This window comes from Dermacentor albipictus, chromosome 9 (genome assembly GCF_038994185.2).
Source record: "Dermacentor albipictus isolate Rhodes 1998 colony chromosome 9, USDA_Dalb.pri_finalv2, whole genome shotgun sequence".
Classification (NCBI taxonomy): Eukaryota; Metazoa; Arthropoda; class Arachnida; order Ixodida; family Ixodidae; genus Dermacentor; species Dermacentor albipictus.
In genome coordinates, this window is record NC_091829.1 from 20,358,215 (window position 1) to 20,380,430 (window position 22,216).

Genomic DNA, 22,216 nt, shown 5'->3' on the forward strand with positions numbered 1-22,216 from the left:
GCCATAGATAGTTCATTCATTAAATAAATATGCTGAATGAAATGTAATTATATAGTAATAATTGGTCTGACAAACTATTTACAAACCTATAAGAAACGCTAATGCAGGCTTTGCCTTAAATGTCTTGCATTTAAATATATTTTTTCTAGTATCAGACACAGCATAGCAGATATGATACACTGGGATTTGTTGGCTTAATTGAACAGCACTTCTTTAACCTGGTATGGACATGTTATCAAAGAAAGATTTCACGGAAGTTACACCAGTCAGAACTTTGCCACGGAGACAGCGTGGCGCCAACACAGCAAACGCAGCTCGACGTTAACTATAAAATAACATACGCATGACCGCGATAATATTAAAAGCTAGGCAATCACGATGGAGTCATAGACAGCACTTTTAGAAAAAAAAAAAAGACTACATGTGTAAATCTGGCAGTGGCTTTATCGAAAAATTACTTTTTGCACATTTAGGTGTGCGCAGCTCAGCGCTTGTACGTTAACCATAAAAAAAGGCGTTGTAGCCTATTCGAGTGCTGTCAACTTACCTAATTTGTGGGCGACATCGTCAAGACTTCGTCCGGGGTTGGGGCCTGTTGTGCCCTGCCCCTGCATACATCGCAGAGATGCCCAACCACTTGGAGGATGGAAACGTGCCCAACCACCTCCAAAGTCTACGCCATGACGACATTGAATTGATGACGATGACGACACAGAATAAAGGTGACGACCGTGATGATGATAATGACCCTGACCACCGTGGAAGCCCTACTGGCGCTATAACCAAAATTTATTTTTGGGAACCTGTCAACCAGCTGTTAACAAACGGTACAGTCGCAGTGAGTACTGGTACACGAAGTAACTTGTAGGCTCAAGAATAACCATACCTTGTTTTTTTTTTTTCACGTTGTTTTCTTAACGTATGTAATGCAAGCGCCCAAGCCGAGACCATGCAGCAAACTAGGCTTAAAATAAGTGTGGTAGTTACGTGCATGAACAAAACTACGGCTTTTACGATTACGATAAATTACACACATGTGACTCGTCCCTCCATAAAAGGAAGAAAAGTTTAGTACATCCGAGCCAAGTCAGTAGTAGGCGTTTGTCAAGCCAGTTCATTTTTAATGTTCCATAGCTTGTTCCGTTTATGAAAGCGCACGAAGTCGGTAATGCGCTGAAGCTTTAGCATGTCTGTGATCCCGTAAGTTGCAAACTGCGTAATCTTCGTTCGCCTGTGGACGTAGACCTTTATTGTGCTGGTGTCAAGTTCGGTATGCTATCGTCATGTTTCTGAGCGGTGGCGGTTCTTTCCCGGATTCCAGGACTCCACTGGCCGTGGCTGCTCCAGCAAGTACGTCGAGCAGCCACGGCCAGTGGAGTCCTGGAATGAGGACCCCACCCACTCGACCTCAAGAGCAACCACCTCGGTGGTCCAAATAAATGTTTTTTCTCTCTCTCCCGGTAACCGAGTGCGCCTGTAGTTTCGGTTTTGAAGCGACTGATTTTCGGCGATACTAAATCCCCTCTATTCGTGTATGGAGGCGACATAGCTGACCTACCTGGTAGTCCGAGCACGCTTCTTTTCGTGATTCCTTTTCGACATAACTAAACCACTTGGCTCCACTAAACGTTCTGGGAACGGTTTCAATTAAATACTGTAGAAAAAAAAAATAAACGCCCGCTTTTATAGCCAGCTATTTACGGGCTTAATGCTTATCATTTCAGTAGTTATTAAACCTCTAAGAATCTGTTATCGCATTTTTACCTTCTCAACGTGTTGCGTCAGCTCCTGCATGGCTTGCCACTCGCGCATGCTTCCCCTTGTTTCATCATTTTTGTAAGTTCCCACTGTGTGTTCATTACAGTAACGGAGCGTGAAGCTTTATGTGATTGTGCTGCGTTTGCGCGCCTAATCACTTACTAACACTCTATAATTGTCGTGTTTTTAACGAGGGATGACGTTATCTGCCTCCTTTTTCATTAACTCTGATGTCACTGCATAATCCAAGAGCCGCAGCTTGCGTGTGATGAATATTTTATTGTCTATTTTTCACAGCATCCCACTGGTCTTCATAGAAGTTTGATGATTCCGTTCTCACTTCGGTGGGAGAAGTTGCCGGTAAATAGCTGCTGCTGTCAGCAAGGCATGTCTAATGCACATCACTGTTGCTCACTGTCATAATGTCCATGTTGCAAAAGGTGTGGAGGTTTCGAACTGCAGCTTTCTTTGCCTGCCCTGTTTTCCTTTCACATCAGTGTTGGGGCCATATGATTTCCACCCCAACAGAGACCATTCCCGCAAGGTTGCAGTCTGATTGGCCGAAACAGTACAACCAGACGAACTTCTTCAATGGCAACAAATGTCGGTGCTCTAGCTGCAGTTGGCGGTAACAGCAGGCAGCACATTATCCCCAGAACTGCACTCCCAGATGCCACTCTTCTACAACCAGTGCAATGTGGAGCATTACATTAGAAAGTCACAGTCACCACAGCTGTGGCCATAAAAATGATTCTAGAATAGCGTTGCTCACCTGTGTCAGACAATCATTTCTAAGACTGGTTCTGTTCAAACGAAGATAAGTTCACAGGAAGATTAAAACTTGGAAGCAATGAACACTGGTTGAACAAAGCATGTTTCTGAGGCCAATGTTTTGACAAGAGACTTGTCTTTGTCAGGGCAGATGAGTGTCGTCTGCTCCAAAAACATCCTTTGCTTGATCACTATTGATGATTCTGTTCGTGTGTGTTTTCAATTGCTTACAAAACTTTTGTGGCCTTAATGCAAGCTATCAACTTACTAAATTATCATAAGGAAGCGTTTCACAGGCCTTGATGCATAAAGCTACATACACAGGTGTCTGCAAAAGGAAGGCAGTGAGCATGCTGCTGGCATGCCTGCACCTTTTTGTAATACGTGAATTGATTTTGCGACATCCATTGTGTCAGCTGATCAGACTACGCACCCCTTGGGGACAATATCTGCAGTGATGGGAATCGTGATATGGCCCCAGGATTTTAGCTACAATGTTGCGCAATGTTGCATGTCTGCTTGTTCATGCATTGTGGTGCCATCTTGAGCTTGTGAACAGGCATGCAGAACGCTTGTACTCACAGAAATGAGGCATGATGTGCATTTGCTCTGCTGCTTCACATTCAATATGTTTGTGGCGACATTTCGCGACAGAAGTGAGCTAACCAGACTTGCATGCTGTGGGTCAGTGCCACTGCACATTTCATCACTGATATGGAAACAGCCACTCCCGGTGCCATCTTGAGCTGCAGAAGGTTTCATATGAAGCATGCTTCCACCTACTAAAATGAAGCATGACCTAAGCTAGCTGATGTGTCTGATTGAGATGCATGCTTCACATCTAAACTGGCATTGCTAATGTATTGTGCATAATTAAAATGCACTTGTACAACTTGTATGCATGTAGCAAGGGAAAAAGGGCTATGAGGGGGCATAATGTCAAGCAGCTAGCTTCATCTAAGCAACTTTCTCCAACATCATACATTTTTTTCCTTTCGGGGCTCATCTGACTTTTGGGAAATTGTTTGTTGGTCTGTTGAATGGTCTGCTGCCAGACCCTTGAAAGCATTGTTTCATTTGCGGTAGCTCTTAGCAACTAACACCCTTGTCATGATCGGCCCTCGGCACCTAATCTTCACAAGCTCGACTGCTAGAAATTACCGCTTGCCTGTTATGTGGTGAGGGCCTATTTCCCATCAGTCTTTCATTTATATTTTTCTAACTAGGCTTCAAAATTACTTGTGACGTTTCCTCCAAATATGAATGGAGGACTTATGTTTCAAATCAAAGCATTAACTTTAAGAGTTTGATATTTGCCTACTTTTAATATTCATGTACGGGCCAGTTTTCGTACACCTTCTTGAAATCCTTGAATACCCCTGAATATCGAAAAACATATTCAAAGGCCCTTCAAAATCCTTCGAAATAAATCTGCTCCTTGAATTACATGAAAACTGAGGTTGGGGGCGACTTTTGAACACTGAAAATAATAAGGAGGAGGAGGAGTAGATTTTAATGAACAGAAAGGAGGAGAGGTCGGCCTGGAGAGCATGTCTCTAGCCTGCTACTCCTCACTGGGGAAAGGGGAAGTGGGAAATAATAAAAATAATAAGCTCTACATCGGGCCCATGACGTGGACACTGTCTATTGGAAAATGATCCTTTATGTTACCTTTTCAGAGTATCAATAAGCGATGCAATGCGACGTCTCCACAGTTACAAATGAAAGGCTTGTTTAAATTACCCCCGCCATCATAGAGCTAGACAAAGCCAGATCGAGTGACCAAGCCGTAGAGTTTTTTTTTTCTTTTTTCTTTGTTTTTTTGCTAGTTCACACCGCAGCCATCGTGGTGCCATTGTTGAGCCCTATATCCTCTAGAAACTCTTACATAAAAGTAAATTACAGGCCTTTGGCTTTAATGTGACAACTATCTCTGGCTGAAGCTGGACACAACAAACTATCATGCTAGGAAACAATAGACATCATTAAATGAGAAAGTCAACTTTGGAAAGCGACCTGAAGAGCTTGAAGTGTGTCCCAACTCAGCAGCTGCTTAGCTGCAAGAAATTGCAGCTAAGTAGAAGGGTCTTTCACTATTTTCTTGTGTATGTGTACAAAGAAGTTTTGTTTCTCCATCCTTGATTTTTGCCCTTTGGCATTTTTGAAATCTTCTAATTGTCCTTAATCAAGGAAGAGGCCGACAGATGGAGTAGCACACAGTGGTATAGAAGTTGCATAAAGCCAGGGATAAAGTGCCTCAGAAAAGCTGGCCTACATTTTGACAAGTGGACCTATCTTTGAGTATTTAGTCAAATGTTCTGTATGACCCCTGATAGGCTGAGTGGTGGCATTTCGTGACAAAAGTGAGCTAATTAGACTTGCATGCTGTGGTTAGCTACCATTATGCATTTCACTGCTGATATGAAGCTTGCTTCCACTTACTAGAATGAAGCATGACCTAAGCTTGCCCATGTGTCTAATTTAGAGGCATGCTTGAGACACACTTGATCCTGTCTACTGCAGAAAAAGACCTACACTTGCTGTTTAGATAAACTTGCAGGCAACTGTACTATTTCTGGCATTGTGCTAGCCATTCATTTTTCGTGCCTTTGGTAGCCTGAGATGACAGCACATTGGCTTTTTTTTTATATATATATTAATGTCACATAAGCATTGAAAGCTCTTACTAAACTGCATGTTTAACAACTTCACGAATGTAAGCCTCACTTAGCAAAAGCTGTCTACGCCAGTTTGGCACCTTTTCTAGACGAAGTCGCTGAGTTGTGGCCCTTAAAGTCTCTTAAGTGATGATAGTTATGGCTTACTCAGAATTTTGTCTAATGTTCCTCAGGTGGCAAGTCAATGGTTAGAATGTGAAAAGGGGAAAAACAATACTCTGAAATAAGATTGGATCTCAAGCTAGTACTTTGCCTAGAAAAGCAGTTTCTGTACACCCAGATCACCTATTTCTCCAGTCCTTTAGAATTATCAACAAATGGAGGCCCATTTGTATCCTTTGGGATGAAGTGGGGATGAGGCATAGAACTCAGCCAAAGTCAAAGTGCCTTGAAGAATTTCACCAGGGCATTAAACTGTCTACTTGCATCTAAAAAAAGTCACTTAGACTTCAAGAATCTGAAGCTATTGTTAATGTCTCTTTAGTTTGCTAAATTTAGAGAGTTCCTTGCTATGTTACCAACTCGATTCTACATCACAAAGTTGCAGGCTGTGCTTATGGGGATGTGCATGCATAACTGAGCAAGCTGCCAAAACAAAAAGAACCGCTGGTTTCACCTCTACGTGACATCGCTGTCTCTCATTTCTCTTTCAGTCTTTGTGGGAAGCGATCTTTTGCAGAAATGAACGCGTCTGCCTATGCCTGCACACCATGCGGGAAAACGTTCACGGGGCCAGAGCCGTACAACCAACACATAGCGTCGGAGAAGCACAAGAAAAAAATTCAAAGTGGGCCTGTCTTCCTGTCGAGCCTTGTGTGCGAGCCATGCCAGATGAGCTTCACGGGACCTGCTCCAATGCGAGATCATATGGCGAGTCCGAGCCATGCCAAAGCCATGGCAAAGCACCAGGTATTGAGGGGGCAGGCGCTGCTGACTTCAGCGGTGGAGACAACGTCCATCAGGCTAGCCAGTTCGAGTGGCAACAAAAGCAGTAAGTGCAGCGCCAGCACCATTTCGGGTCACTCTCAGTTAATTCAAGTTAATAGTGGTGCAAATGGAATATTCTTGGGGCTGTACGGTTGAGGATTAGTTAATAAATTTAATAAACAGAGGTAAATACAACTTGTCATATTGCATACTCTAATCAGTGGTACAAGTCTTGATTTCAACGGACGGGCGTACCCTGTGATTATTTCTTGCACATGTTTCTTTTGTTTGAAGACATGTTGTTCAACTAAATTGCGTTTTGGCAATTATTGTCCAGTAGTTAAAGCTACTCTTTGCCAAGTAGTACAAGATGCAACCTTTTAAACTTGTGTTGCACAAACTTTTTGGGCAGCCCTGTCCGAGTTGGTACTTGTATGTATTGCAAGGGAAATTTCGGATAAGTTGCGGTGTATGAGCCACCACTTGAATATAAGTAATTCTTTAAAGGGACCCTGAACCACCTGCCAGGCTTGGTGACAAAACAGTGTCCGCAGGTTGCAAACGCTGCTGTGAACATCTCAGTCTAAGTTTTGCTGCGGTATGCGGTGTGTGGAGCTCGCAAGCGTATTGCAAATTCACCTTTCTCTCAAACGCTCTCTTTTGAAGAGAAGGCCCTGCCCTCACTCCCTTTTGGACGCTTTATTTTGTCATTCCCATAGACGACTACTATTGACCGACAGGTGATGTCAAGCTGCGGTCGGCTACATGGCGCAGATACCGTGGCTGCCGCAGGGGCTGCCACGAGTCCACTGACTAAGTATACTGCGGCTCGCTGAGGACAGCTGTGTTTGGGTTATGTTTAGCGTGTTGTAGGCACCAAAGGCGGAAGTCATGGTGTCTAAATGCTATGGTGACATTTAGAAGGCGGAGGATTGTGGGTGCGCCCCTCTGCGCCGTAGCCTTCACATTGCAAGGCATTGAAGAAGGAAAGGGAGCGCAGTGGAGGCCGTGTTTTATTGCCAATAACTCTGCTTCTGCTGAATGCATTGAAGTACTTTTTGTGACGAAGTATTGCTGAAATAGCTTATTTTGACTTAATGACATTCTCCGCTTCTATAAAAAGTGGTTCAGGGCCCCTTTAAAGGGGTGCTGAACCATCACCCCTTGGGTTTGGTGAAAAAACGCAGTATGCGGATAGCATACGCTGCTGTGAACATCTCAGCCAAATTTTGCAGTTGTGCGCGTTGTGTGGAGCTCACAAGCATAGCGTGAAGTCGCTCTTTTCCCAAACACTCTCTTTGCAGCACAACCCTTCTCACTCTTTTCAGGCAGCTTTATTTCGTAATATAGCAGATTCCCATACATGGGGCTGTTATTGGCCAATAGCTAACATCAATCAAGAAGGGTGTTTGGATCAGTGTGTTTCTTCCTACTGTGTATATTTATTGATGCAGCTTAATAAACAGGCTGAAGCAAGCAAAACTTGCTTTTGAATTTCAATAAGAATTGCATACTTCAGGAAAAGGCCGACTATCATCTTGCGCTTGACCACAGCCACCTGCGTAGGAAATAAACTTTGGCCACCTTGCTTATCAGTGTCAAAGCCATCAGGTCTCACTAATTTCGACTAGCTTTAAACACTCAACTAGCCTCAAACCACATGAAACTTAAGGCAGATCACATGCACGCTTGCCAGTGCGCGCTGACTCCTGGCCGCTCGTGGCTAGATGCCTTGGCAGACTTTGCTTTGTATTAAGCATTGATAGAACGTCAAAATTTGCAAATTGGTTGTGGCTACTATTCGTCGGTCAAGCTGGTGCAGTATAAAGCCGGTCCACATAATGTAGCGCGACCAGACTCTCGCATGTGAGTGCGAGAGCGTACTCAAGACCTGTCGTGCTCAAAGCAAATGCAGTGCATACACACTACAGTTGCCTGTAGCTGTGGTCTGCTATGAGGTATAGATACCGCAGCCACCGCAGGCTGCCACGACGAGTCTATTAGCAGAGCACACTGCGGCTCGCTGAAGACAAATGTGTTTGACACATTGCAGGTGCCAAAATTGGAAATAGTGGCATCTGCGTGAACATCCAAAATCAAATATGATCTGCACACCGCAGTAACGTTGAGTAGGCAGAACGTTGTAGGCATGCCCCACTCCACCATAGCCTTCGCAGTGCAACGAGGCATTGAAGGAGGAACGGAAGCACTGCGAAGGGGATTATGCACAACCTTTGATTGCCCATAACTCCGTTCCTGCTGAACTCGTTGAGGTACTTTTTGTGTCAAAGTATTTCTGAAAGTGTCTATTTTAACTTCAACAATAAGTGGTTCAGGGCCCCTTTAAAGACAATGCAGCAGAGACAAATTAGTTTTTCTGGCAACACTTTTTTTTTTAATTTGTGACAGTGGGTGTCAGGTATTCTGCGCCAGTCGACAAGAATATCCTTAAAGGACCCCTCACCAGGTCTGGCCATTTTGAGCTGACAATCGCAGAGCATACATAAAGCGATAACGATTGTGTCTGCAAAGTATTACATCACTACGCACTGTGGAAAGACCTGAAATTTCAAACCAAACACCGTTTTTCCTTCTCCTCGTGGCCACCGCACTCCAAGCTGGACGGTGAGGTAGTCGTGCCCTTGCGCCTACGTAGTCATGTCTGCAATGAGACGTCGCTCGTGGCGACACGTGACTTCGAGAATTATTCAAGACATCTGTTATTTGTGCGATCTGTTGCTTGAATCGGTGAATTCAAGTTTAGAGAAATAATAAAACACACAAAAGGAAAGTCTGCATGTTTTTTTGTTTTACTTCGCACTGAAGGAAGAGAGATGTACTTCCGCTTCGTCTGCTTGTTGCCACAGTCGTGCGGTCACGTGCATAGGTACCGAAACTATGCCATTTTCTACCGTGCTCCTGCATGTGATCATGCTCTGTGATCCGCTTGTTCTGCCTCAGTATTTGTGTAGCACTGAATCATACTGCTAGTCATGTGTTCTTGTGCACAGCGAACAAAATCGTGCGCTGCGTGAACGAGACAACAGTTCGCGTGCGACGCCATCAGCGGAAATGTGGAACGCTGGAAAAAAAAATAATAATACGCGAAGAGAAAAAAAAATGAAAGAAGGCCAGAATGAATGTGATGTATGCCTCACTCGATCCTCGAGTTCTGGTATGGGAGAAAGCAGGGAAGGAATTTTGCTTGCGAAGAATAGACTGGGCGAGTGGAGAGAACATCTTGCTTGGCAGTGGAGCCCAACTTGAAATCATGGGTTCGCAGCACGTAAATATTTCTGTCTCAGCTATTAATGAGCCAATTTGAAAAATTTTTGCGACAGAACGCTAAAACGAAAATTTGCTATGGAGTCTGGTTAGGGGCCCTTTAACTATAGTTCACTGAGGGCATGTCCATTTGAGTAGGAATCCTGAAATTGGCACCAGTTTTGCAAACCTGCATTTGTAATAATATACATTTGTGTTCCATGTAGTTTTGTGTCACAATACGTATGTTCATGTATAGATTTACTTTTTTCTGGTGTATGTTTTCACCAAATAACTTGGTAGGCACAAGCACCGACTGTATTCGAAATTCCTTGAACGCTGTCGGCAGTTAGTGAGAGAGATGTATCTAATCCGATTGTGCTTGCAATGCAAATAGTGTTGTACATTCTTGGAAATGTATGGTGAGACATGCTGTCTTTTTGGCTGCAAGGTCACCCGAGAGAGAGTTAGAGCTTAAGCTCCCACTTTTGCCAGTGTGTCTGGTTTTTCCCTATCTCTACGACATGACAATATACAAGGCTTTCTGAGAAAAATGCCAGGTTGACACAAGTTTGCTTTTCTGTTCTCGGAAGCCATCACGGATTCTATCCCAGCGTAGTGATAATGCCTTATAACAATGTTATTTTGTGAACATTGTTATACTAGTAGATTGCTTGTAAGCTGTGTACAGCTAACTTTAGCTGTTCAAAAAATCTGGTAACATGTACAGTTACGAGACTTGCAGTGTTTGAAATTAGTGTAAATATTATTTATTTTTCGCGTAGTGTGTTTGTGCGCTCGTGCAAAGCTATACCAGAGGTCCGAGATGTAATTTGAGGGAACCAAGTCCGCTAACTCGGTGACCAGTTTGTCAATGTGTAGGCTGCAAACAGCACATAAAACACGCAGTTCCCTCTCTGCGCAAGCAGACACCGACAGCTTGCCACTTCCAGGCATTTGCTGCACCATGTATTGAGCGGAGTTAGTTCCTCAAGATCGCTTATTGGACCGCTGGTGTCGCAGTATGCAATGACGTGCGACTTTTCACATTTCGTGCGCTATGAGTAAACCGTAAAAGAAATAATTACATAGGACACAGTGCGATGAAACTGACCGAATGTGTTATTTTAGCATGCAATAACAGTCCTATTGGAAGTGGTGCCCTGAATTTGAAGATAGAAGCTTGTTTAATTAATATTCTCTAATTAGGCAGATAATTTGACACTTTGAGTATTGGTTAGTACCAACACCACATTCAAACTATGGGAAACAATGCCTTAAATACATAATACCAACACTGTTAAATTACTATAATTCGGTCCGATTTGATCTTTTTACGTCATCATCCAAGGAACTGAAACTGATGTATACGGTTTCGATGTAATATCTGGTCGTGTTATGTATCTGTGTTGTTGCATTTCTTTGTTGACATGAAGCAAAGTGTGAGTGAGAAACATGTCACTGAAGTTATGTATACAGCTATATATATGTATGTATATGTATGTGCGCATATGTTATGCTGCCTCCCTGCAGAAACAGGGATTGTAGACACATCAAGCTGTTGAAGGACAGCTTTTTACCTACAATCCCTCCATCTGTAAATGTACAGGATGGCAAATAAACAATTTCATTTCAATTAACATACAAGAAATTATCCTGATGGCAGAAGAGGACTGATGGGTGCACACTGTAGGTCTCATAATCATTTATTGTAACGGCTTGGCTAATGTCAGCAGGTGCACCCTGTAGATAGAGTTCCTGCCACAATGGTGATTGAGTGGCCATCACGTTGTGCCGCGTGAGCACGAGGTCGAGGGTTCAATTGCAGTGAGGGTGGAATGCGAGAAATATTTGCTTTGGGTGCACATTAAAGCAGTATACTGACATACATTTCTTCTACTATGTATTCTTTTGCTTGATCCCTGTCTTGTTAAGCTGGATATTTCTTGTGTTATGAACTTCTTTCCCTTCTACTATGCACGTCCGACTCCTGCTGAAGGCCTTCTGTGAAGGCTGGCAGTAATTCTGGGGAAAGAAAAACATTTTCCAAGTTGTGTAAAAACTCTACCGCACGCTTATCGCACTTAAAAAAATGCAGGTTGGCAAATGTGTACTTTAGTACTAAAAGTGATCCCAAAACGCCACGCCTGGTCTGACCTACATTATCTTCACATAATGATGCAGTTTGCTGATGTCATGTAGTAATAAAGCTAGGTGCGCTATTGTTGCTTGTTCACAAAAAAAACAATGAAAAAAGGTGCTCTGCACTTTTGTTCTGGCTGCACGCGTGAGTAGTCGCCGCAGTGTCCACAGGAACAAAGTGAGTCATGACATCACAAGACATGACATATTCACCTCTCGGGTGCTGAAATCGAAACTGGCAACTATCGATCCTTTGAGTGCCAGGATCTTCCAGTCTGTGCATGCAACAAAGTTTCACAAGATTTTTTAGCGTTACCATGTCACAATTTACAACAAGAAAAGTGCCGCAGTTCCCTGGCTAACATGGCTACCTATATAGGTACTTTGAACAGTTGGGGCCTACAACATTACTAGAACCACAAAAAAAAAAAAAGGAAACCGCCTTTGTGAATATGCAACAGCAAGCAAAAAAGAAAGGTCCTGGTTTATTGATCATTATTCAGTAAAAGAAATGCAAAAGTCAGGGCATTTGGCCATGCCAAGTCAGGACTTTTACTCAAAAGTTGGGAATTTAGCACTAAATTTAGGACATTTGGCAACCCTACTTAAACCTAATTTAATCGTCAGTAGAAGAAGCTAAGGACCATGCAGCGAGTGATGGAACAAAAAGAAATATAGGCATAATCTGGAAAAGTTTGAAACACAAAAACATGGGACCACAATGAAGAGGATACGAACAGAATGGGTGCTACTAACAACCGCGAAGGATGTTTTTTTTTTTTCATAACTTTTGTTCACCACAGCAGTACACAGCTCCCATGCACCCCAAATCTCGAGGCTAGCCAATATTCTTGTTCAATAGAACTTGGCTAGTTTTGAGGACTTTCACAGGTGCCACAATGGCCCAAATGTGAGAAAATATCTTGAAATCGGTGGGTTCTGAATACCATCTCTTCCAATATCTACCTATAGTTGACTGCCTCTGATGTAATAATTACAAACAAAATGGCATTCTGCACTTGTGAAGATCAAGAATCTTTCTTGTTTTACGAGAGTTAAATGACTTGAATGACGGCGACCTTTGGTTGTTAAGAATGATTCAAGTTAGCAAGGGCATGCTTGGTTAATGACACAGGGACGAAGGCTGGAAACTATGTTGCAGACAGTTGCACTCTGCTCCAGTCCATGGTGATTTGCAATACACGCCATGTTTTTTCGCACACTGTTTGGTATGCAGAAGGCACAGTAGCAGGCAGTCACAGAGATGTAGTTCAAAAAATTACATCAGTAAAATATGCAAAGCAGTATTAAAAATGAAGTCTGGCATTTTAGGGACCAAAACCACAATCTGATTATGAGGCACGCTGTTGTGGAGGGCCCGGGTTCAGTTTTAAGCATCTGGGTTCTTTAGTGTGCGCCCATTCCATCGTACACAGCTGCTATTACGTGTTGTTCTCATCAAAATGTGGCTGCTAAGGCCAGTATTTGATCCTGCGACCTTATGTTCACCAACACAATGTCATAGCCACTAAGCCACCATGGTGCGTTCCTGTCAATGTGTGTGTGTGATTGGAGGGGGGGCAGAGCAGAAAAAGAGAAAAGGCCCTGCAGAACATAACCGTGCGTTTTGCTTTTCAAAATGACAATAATAGTATGCGTGCGAAAGACTAGTACGTAGCATTATTTTTTACATTGTCAACAATCCTAAAATATGTTTTCGTTACGAGGCACACAAGCATCAGTAGTGAACAATTATAAAGAAAGAGTTTCATTTACTGAAATTGGAGGAGTAGAATTGGCCTGTCCAGGAGTAGGAATGGCCCAGCTCTCACCATTCTGAGGAGTTAAAGGAAGTGGAATTCATGGGTACTTCCACTTCCAGAATAGAGTTAGAATGGAAGGCCCTGGCAACTCGGCAACTGTGATCTGACCCCCTTTGCCTTCACCGACTTCTCTGCATCATATATACATCATGCATCACATATACATCACACGTCACTTACCGAGTGTTGTGCAGCCGAACCTTGTTGTAACGAAGTTGTATATGTTGCAAAATCATTGTACCCTGTACTTGTTTTACCATATTTGTTATGTTAGGCTGTAAGAGCAGTGAGGCAATTTGTTATTATATCTGATAATCTGTTATATCCATCCTCATGATATCGAGATTTGACTATACTTATTGCAATATCTATGTGTATATCTTTGATTGCTGGCTGCTTTGGTAGTTGATTGCTTGTTCACTCATGGCATTTGAAACTGCTGTTATTGCCTGCAGGTTACCTGCAGTGTGAGGTATGCAAAATCCCAAGTTTTCCATGCGCCAAGGATGCCTTTGACCACTACGAGTCGGACGAGCACAGGAACCGCAAGCAAGCTGTGCAGTTAGGCATCGAACCGTCAACTTACCGCCCCGTCGGATTTGTCCAGTCCCCCGCCGTTAACACTCAAATGGTCGAAATACCAACGAAATTACCCACATCAGTGCTTGTCTGCAAAGCAGAGGAAAGCTTTGAGGATTTCTGTAGGAGAAGTAACCTCCTGTTTCTCGTGTAATGTTACACCAAGCAAAAGCTGAGGTCAGCTGGCTCATTCCATTGGTTTTCTCTTTTTTTGTCTGTTTTTGTGGGGCAGACTTCGACACATAGCCGTTTTACCTCACTGCCACTTGGGCAATGAACCTGTCGTTGGACTCAACAAGCGTTGCTTAAATGTGGTACGAGTGCATGTGAGTGGTAAAGTATATATAATGTGTACAGGTTGTTTGTTATGTACCCAGGACTCACTTGGCACTGACAAAGTTGTACGTCATCGTTAGTTCACGCTGTCTCTGTCATTTGGGCTTGTAACACTGAAGATGTTATGAATAATTATGCAAAGTTGTTTTATTAGGATAGATCAGTTTTTGTTTACTTTGTTCAAGCTTCGGAAAGGGGCATCTACAGCGACATTTTCATTGAGTTTTGAATAAAAATTACATTTACCAAATTACACCCTGTGGCCTATTACTTTCATGCTTGCCAACTCTCCTGAATCTTTCGTAATGTGTAGAAATTTAGGCTCGTTCTACAATTTTACAAATTTTGCGTCAAGCATTAAGAAAAACATTCTGGCTGCAAAATGGCTTTAAAGGCATTGAAGGACGCGGCGGCGTAAGGTTGCAAAAAATATGTATTAAAAGAATTGTGATGATGCTTCTGCCACCTGTATTGCTGTAACACACCTTTCATTGCGCTATCTTATGTGCAGTGCTCTGCAATTGAGACGCGATACTTAGACAACATGGCGGCTGACACTTTTTGGTGCCACTGGTGGACGCTGGTGACACCGAGATTGTGCATTTTTGTGTCGCATAAAAGCAGTCAACTTTTTGGATGCATCGTAGCTGCATTCAGCCTCCTCAGCGATCACCCAGTGATCACCAGTGGCGCAAGAAGCGCGGGCCACCATGCTGTCTGAGTAGTGAATTTTAATTGCTGATCACTGTACATCTGGCATGTACCATTGTGATGAAAATAAAAATCAGCTCGCTGGGTACTTGCTTTGACCTAGTTTAATCAGTCGAACACCAGAAGTGCACTAAATTGGCAACAGCGAAGCTGCTGGTCTAAAATCTCGTCTGCTGCTCCTACACTCCTAAACAAAATTACACCCTTTGGGTCGTATCTTGCCACACAACAATAATCGTCATTTGTCTTGTCCGTATTTCCTTTCTTTAACGCTGCGAGCCCGATACTTCCAAGTCACAAACGGAATGCATGTTATGAGCGTGACGGAGCATTCTCAACAGGAAAGTAGCGAGCGCAGCGTTTTCAAGAAAGGACACGTGAGCAAGACGGGTAACACTTGTGTGGCAAGACACAACCCAAAGGGCGTAAATTTATTTAAGAGTGTAGCTTGCTGCAGCTTGTGAGCTGCGTGTAAATGTGAATCATTGTAAATGAAGTGCCTGTGTGTCCCACAAAAGTTGTGCGCTCATGGTATGGTATGGTATGGTATGGTAAAACTTTAACGAAGTCCCGCAGATCATGAGTCTTCACGAAGTGGGCCACTCCCACGTGGCAACCGGAAAGCCAAGCCTCTCGGCCGCATCGTGGGCCTGCTGGACAGCCCAGAGTAGGTCAGCCAGAAGAGGGCTGCGGAGAACCGCTTCCGAAGGCTCATGGCTTTAAAGAAAATGCTATTGCTTCTTGTCATGTTCACGGGACATTTACAAATTTTGATGGTCTCAGGTAGGCAAATATGTACTTTGTATGAGACCTTTATGCACCGAGATTGGTTACTGAAGTGTTCATGTGAAAGTCCTGGTACCTCTGCACTTGAAGATGTGGCACAGCTTGCGGAGATGCGCAAACATTTTCTAGCTCAAGTTGCTGGCTGGACATTTTTTAGACCAGAGATTTATCCTTCTTTTTTTTCTTTTTTTTTTTTGCCCACCACGGTGACTTAGCAGCTCTAGTGTTGCGCTGCTAAGCACGAGGTCGCGGGATCAAATCCCAGTCGCATTTATGATGCCGACTACAGTGTAATAGCGACGAAATGCAAAAACGCCCGTGGCCCTGTGCAATGGGGGCAGGTTAATGATCCCCTGGTGGTAAAAATGAATCCAGAATCCCTCACTACGGCTTGCCTCGTAATCAAATCATGGTTTTGGCACGTAAAACACCATATTTCAATTCATTCGGATGCTTCTTCTGTTAAGCAATAGCGTTTCATGGTAAATCTGGTAAAACCATAAGTAGAGAGACACATTGCCGCTCTCACGTTTGTCCGCTGTGCACTCACATAAATTTTGAGCAAATTTGCAAGAATCGTACTCGTACTAGGGTGAGCGAGAAGAATCAAACTGAAAGGCTCGACTTTATTTCTCGCTCTCTCTCCCGGCATTAACCTTGCGAAGCTAACTGACAAAGACGCCGGGCTTGTGCGACATGTTTGCAGGATGTTTGCAAGTTTGGTTCGTCATCGGGGAGCCGTATACACTGTTAGACAAAAGGTACACCCTTTGGGGTGTATATCTGCCACACTCTTAAAGCGGTTGCACCCTTTGGGGTGTGTATTTGTCCCACAACGATAATCGTCATCTGCCTTGCTTGCGTTTCCTTTCTTGAAAACGGCGCTCGCTGCTTTCCTGTCGAGAATGCTGCGTCACACTGATAACGCGCATGCCGTTCGTGACTGGGAAGTACCGGACGCGCATCGTTAAAGAAAGGAAACGCGGGCAAGACAGATGACGATTATTGTTGTGGGACAAGATAAACCACAAAGGGTGTAAATTTTTCTTAAGAGTGCACTCTTAGAAAAATTTACACCCTTTGGGGCGTATCTTGTCCCACAACAATAATCGTCATCCGTGTTGCCCGCGTTTCCTATCTTTAACGCTGCGAGCCCGGCACTTTCCAGTCACGAATGGCATGCGCGTTATCAGTGTGACGCAGCATTCTCGACAGGAAAGTAGCGAGCGCCGAGTTTTCAGGAAAGGAAACGCAAGCAGGGCAGATGACGATTATTGTTGTGGGACAAATATACACCCCAAAGGGTGCAACCGTTTTAAGAGTGTATGCAAAGTTACGCCCTTTGTAGTGCCCCTTCTGCCACACAACGATAATCGTCATCTGCCTTGATGCGTTTCCTTTCTTGAAAACGCCGCGCCCGCTACTTTCCTGTCGGGAATGCTATCATGCTGATAACGCGCAAGCCGTTCGTTACTGTAAAGTACCGGGCTCGCAGCGTAAAAAAGGAAACGCATCAAGCCAGATGACGATTATCGTTGTGTGGCAGAAAGGGCAATCCAAAGTGCACACAACGATAATCGTCATCTGCCTTGCTTGCGTTTCCTTTCTTGAAAACGCCGCGTCCGCTACTTTCCTGTCGGGAATGCTATGTCATGCTGATAACGCGCATGCCGTTCGTTACTGGGAAGTGCCGGGCTCGCAGCGTTGAAGAAAGGAAATACGGACAAGACAGATGACGTTTATCGTTGTGTGGCAAGATAAAACCGAAAGGGTGTAATGTTTTAGAGTGTTATCGTAGCCGTAACGGCCGCATAGTCGGATGCATGATAAGGAAATAAACGCGCATCCATGGTGTACCACAAAGGCCGCGCGGCACGCACCACACTGAAAAAAATTTCACGTGGCCGTAGTGGAAAACAGAAGAGGTAAGTGAGCAACAATGTGCCGATCGTCGCGTCCTCCTGCGGCATTTTTTTTCATTAGTGCTTCGCTCATCTCTATGCTACACTGGCTTCTCTGTATCTATGCTGTGTTTTCCTCGCACGTTCTTTACTGTTTACCTGCTTTTTACGTCACGTATTTTATGTCTGTTTCGTTATGAGTTTGGTCTCCGTGCCGTGCGCAGCTAACCAGCTGACAGTGAGCTGCGAGCCCCACAACTCTATGCCCACAATCCCACGGACGGACGGATAGATAACCGCGAGTGACCGCAATCAGCCGAGCCCCTTTTAGTCGGTGGTTATCGCGGCGGAAAGCGATGTCAGTCCTCCTCGCGATTGTGACGGACTAGAAATCGAGAGGAAGCAGGCGGCGGCATCACTCGCGCCCGAAAGGCAAGCAGGAGCAGCGGCGACGCCTTTATGACAGCACCCAACAAGCCGATGGCGTCCGCTCCGCTAGGACTTTGGCTGGTGCAGCTGGCGTTTCGTAAGTGCTTCGCTTCGATTAGGGCCGAAACGAGGCTCGCGTGGTACCGCGGCTTCGTGCTGGTCTCCACTTTCTTGGCGTACACATGCTACCACATGACGCGGCGGCCTCTGAGCGTGGTCAAGTCCGTGCTACACCAAGACTGTCGGTACGCAACGCCCGACGCCTCGATCGTCGTCACCGAGAACAACAGCCGAACGTGGTGCAACTGGGCCCCTTTCGACGGTGACAACGCGCCGCATCTCTTCTCCTACCTCGACTCCATCTACCTCTTCACGTACGCCGCATGCATGTTTGCAAGTGGTTTCATCGCGGAGCGGATGCACCTGCGCTACTTCCTCGGACTGGGCATGCTTCTCAGCGCGCTCACCACGCACGTCTTCGGCATGGGCCACAGCCTGGGCATCCACTCGTTCGCCTTCTACTTCGTCGTGCAACTGCTGGGCGGCGCGTTCCAGAGCACGGGCTGGCCCAGCGTCGTCACCTGCGTCGGCAACTGGTTCGGCAAGAAAAAGCGCGGCCTCATCTTCGGCGTGTGGAACGCGCACACCTCCGTGGGGAACATACTGGGCGCCTACATCGCCGGGATGTTCGTCACCTCCGACTGGGGCCTTTCGTTCATCGTCCCCGCCGCCATTTGCGGCCTCGTTGGCGTCTTCGTCGTGCTCTTCCTGACGCCGTACCCCGAGGAGGTTGGATGTGACTCACCGCGGCGCAATTCGGCGTCGTTGCAGACGTCGCTCTCTTCCGCGGTCGTCCGGCCGTCGTCTTCTGCGTCCAGCGAAGGCGAGGAGGACGACGCGAGCGGCACCCTGGGCGAGGACGAGCAGCGATGTCTGCTGGAGAGGCGGCTCAGAAGTGAAAGCGAGAAAAAAGCCGTCACCTTCCTCCAGGCCCTGGCCATCCCGGGAGTGCTCGACTTCTCCCTGGCACTCTTCTTCGCAAAGCTCGTCAGCTACACCTTCCTCTTCTGGCTCCCGTTTTACATTCACGCGTCCACGTCGTTCGACTCCGCGGACTCGGCCTTCATATCGACCGTCTTCGACTTCGGAGGCATCGTAGGTGGCATCCTGGCGGGCTACGTTTCCGATCGTTCTGGTGCGAGCGCCACTACCTGCGTGGTCTTCCTGATAGCCGCGATCCCCATGATGTTCGTCTACGAACACTTTGGCAGCGTCAGCCTGGTCATGAATCTCGTCCTCCAGAGCATAGCGGGTCTGTTGATCAACGGCCCGTACGCGCTCATCACAACTGCAGTCTCCGCGGAGCTCGGCACGCATCCGACGGTGTCCGGCAGCTCCAAGGCACTGGCGACGGTGACTGCGATCATCGACGGTACAGGTTCCGTAGGTGCTGCAGTGGGTCCTCTGCTAGCGGGACTAATTCTGCAGTACGGCTGGAACACTGTCTTCTACATGGTTATGGCGTCGGATCTTCTCGCTGTGTTGTGCCTTCTTAGGGTTACCAAACATGAGTTCCTAAGACTGAAATCTCGGAAAACGGCTGGAGCGCCTGTCAACTAGGGACATTCCTGGCCAGCCTGTTTGTTCATAGTCAGCAAAGACTGATCATATAATGTGGCTGCTGTTGTTTGGAGCCAGAATGACTGTTTTAAGCACAGGAGTTTTAGAAATTCCGTGCACGTGAAAATCGTTGCCTTTTTGTGACAAATTTATGCACTGTCAAGTAGCCTGTGTTTTATCACAAGTGAGACAGGCCTTGATTGGCTTCCAGAGGAGCATGCAGGTGTATGTTGCACATCACCCGAGGAATGTACATATATATATATATATATATATATATATATATATATATATATATATATATATATATATATACATAGTATACTTATACATACACTTATACATCAGCATTTGGGGTATGTGCAACTGACTATACATTCCTTTTGTTAGCCATATGATCATTTTTCATCTTCAACTGCACACTCCAAACAGCTCTGAGGTTGTGCAGGCACATTCTTTCATTTAGCTTTTAAATTAACCTGTACTGTGGATATGTGAGTGGTTAGATCAATGTGTGCATCAAAGAAATTAGCCATGTAAGAACCAATTGTCAATATTGACAGAATGAAACATTTAGACAGCCATCCTCAAGAGGCTACACTGCAGGTTGGAACAAATTTCACTCCACAGTGCTAAAGACATTTTTGCAAGCATGAGTATTTGTAAAAAAAAAAGTTTTAGTATTTTTATCCATGACTGTGTACTGGGATGACCAGAAAATGTTCCTTTTTAAATGCAAGCATGACTATTTGTAAAAAGTTTTAGTATATTTATCCATGGCTGTGTACTGGTATGACCAGAAAAGTTTTGATACATGCTTATCTGAAGGGAGGCCACTTTCTGACCCACCCTCAGGAGATTAGACAGGGCACATTGGCATATTTCAGAAAATTCACAATAATCCTTAGGACAGGCATTAGCAATTGTACTCGTATATGATTTGTAAGCAAAAATGTAAGAGGTGGACAACCTTTTCTGGTGACCATAGTACACATGCTACCAGCAGTATTGCTGGCAGTAATGTTCCTTGTAATATAAAAACCTGTCTTCCGGTGACTGCCGTAACTGCACCGGCATTTCACTGCCAGTAGGCAGATCGTGTACTTATGTGATGTTGTGACACTCAAATACAGCGTGGAGAGAAAAGATCTGAAAGCCACTATTGTTAGTGTTGTGAGCACTGTACACAAGGTGATTGTCGCAGTTATTAAATTACAATTTCGTATATTGTGTCATTTCTGCACATTCTTTTACAAGTGTGACAGCAGGCTTCTGAACTTGGGTGCATAAAATACGACTTGACGCAGTGAAAATGTACAAGGACAATATGAAACGCACCTTGACTGCATTTAAGGATATTGCTGCTTGTTTAACGACTGCTGGCTCTTGTGTGGCTTCAGCACAGTCTAGTTTTGCACAGGATATTATATATTTATATGTATGGTTGTATGTGTATGTGTGTATATATATATATATCCTCATAACTAGCAAGCATCAAAATGTAATTACCGATCTGTGCAAGTTCATACACTCCAATGAATGTGAGTGTGTAGATGCACTTCGATTCGCTTTCAAATCTATTCCAGGAATTCTTCGCTGGCTGTGATGGCTCAGTGGCTATGGCACGAGGTCACAGGTTCGATTACCGCCCTTGGCGGCCATAGAGTTCGTATATCTGACTCTGTAATGGCGGCCGCATTTTGATAGAGCCAAGTGACCGCGTATCTTAGCTTTGGGTGCACATCAAACACACCCTGCCGCGGTTGTTAATGTCTGCGCGATGATTGGTCGCCGCAGCGAGTACCTGCTGCAGTGATTATCGAATGGGTATGACGCTTTACTGTTGAAACCCGTGTGCGGCAGTTTCGTGGGTTCAAACGACAGTGCTGGGCTGCGTCGCGATGACGATTTTCCTGTGTGGTTCAAGGTTCCATCGGTTGCGCAGGAACTTTATAGATGACCAGTTAAATCGATCAGTCCAAAGCTTCGAAGCACACTACGCCGTCGAGGGGTCACCTGCAGGAGGTGGTCTGAAGCGTAAAACTCGGGACACGTAACATCACGGACACATTATGCAAAAAGGTGAGGCGTGCGGACAGGACGCAAGAGAAGGCACCTTCCAGAGGAGCGTGTTCTCTTATGTCCCGTCTGCACCGCCTCGCCTTCTTGCATAATGAACCCTTAACAACTAGCTCAGCTCTCTGTCGTTCTAAGCATCACCGACTCAACTGCCAAAGAGGAAATAGCACGTATCGTTTTCGCCGTTTAAAAGTGCTGCGGCATGCGTTGTTCCGAGCGCGCCGCTATCAGTGTGTCGTGCAATATGGCGTCCTACTGCCTGTAATCGCATGTGCCGCGCGCGACCTTCCGCCTAAGCGAGATAGGCTCAATTGACGTGCGGCGATTGTTGAGAATGCGATAACCGATGACCGCTGCATCGTGAACGTTCGCGACAAGAGGTGCACACTTTCGAAAATATATCGCTGAGCGG

The 22,216-nt window shown here is 45.1% G+C and overlaps 2 protein-coding genes across 2 annotated transcripts; both read left to right on the plus strand.

The window, feature by feature from the left end:
- Positions 1 to 1,016: 1,016 nt before the first annotated feature.
- Positions 1,017 to 14,531, plus strand: LOC135917341 (uncharacterized). Its single transcript, XM_065450934.1, has 3 exons — positions 1,017 to 1,200; positions 5,861 to 6,198; positions 13,819 to 14,531. Exons 1-3 carry the CDS (start codon positions 1,187 to 1,189, stop codon positions 14,094 to 14,096), a joined length of 630 nt encoding a protein of 209 aa, XP_065307006.1. The 5' UTR covers positions 1,017 to 1,186; the 3' UTR covers positions 14,097 to 14,531.
- Positions 14,532 to 17,752: 3,221 nt separating this feature from the next.
- MFS16 (major facilitator superfamily transporter 16) lies at positions 17,753 to 20,950 on the plus strand. The gene has a single exon (XM_065450840.1). It carries the CDS (start codon positions 18,136 to 18,138, stop codon positions 19,723 to 19,725), a length of 1,590 nt encoding a protein of 529 aa, XP_065306912.1. The 5' UTR covers positions 17,753 to 18,135; the 3' UTR covers positions 19,726 to 20,950.
- The last annotated feature ends 1,266 nt before the right edge of the window (positions 20,951 to 22,216 follow it).

What these genes read in the sequence shown, in the direction of transcription:
- MFS16 (XM_065450840.1), top strand. Translation starts at nt 18,136, where the DNA reads ATGACAGCACCCAACAAGCCGATGGCGTCCGCTCCGCTAGGACTTTGG.
- LOC135917341 (XM_065450934.1), top strand. An exon ending in TTCGAGTGGCAACAAAAGCA is followed by an intron (nt 6,199 to 13,818) that starts GTAAGTGCAGCG and finishes TATTGCCTGCAG; the next exon opens with GTTACCTGCAGTGTGAGGTA.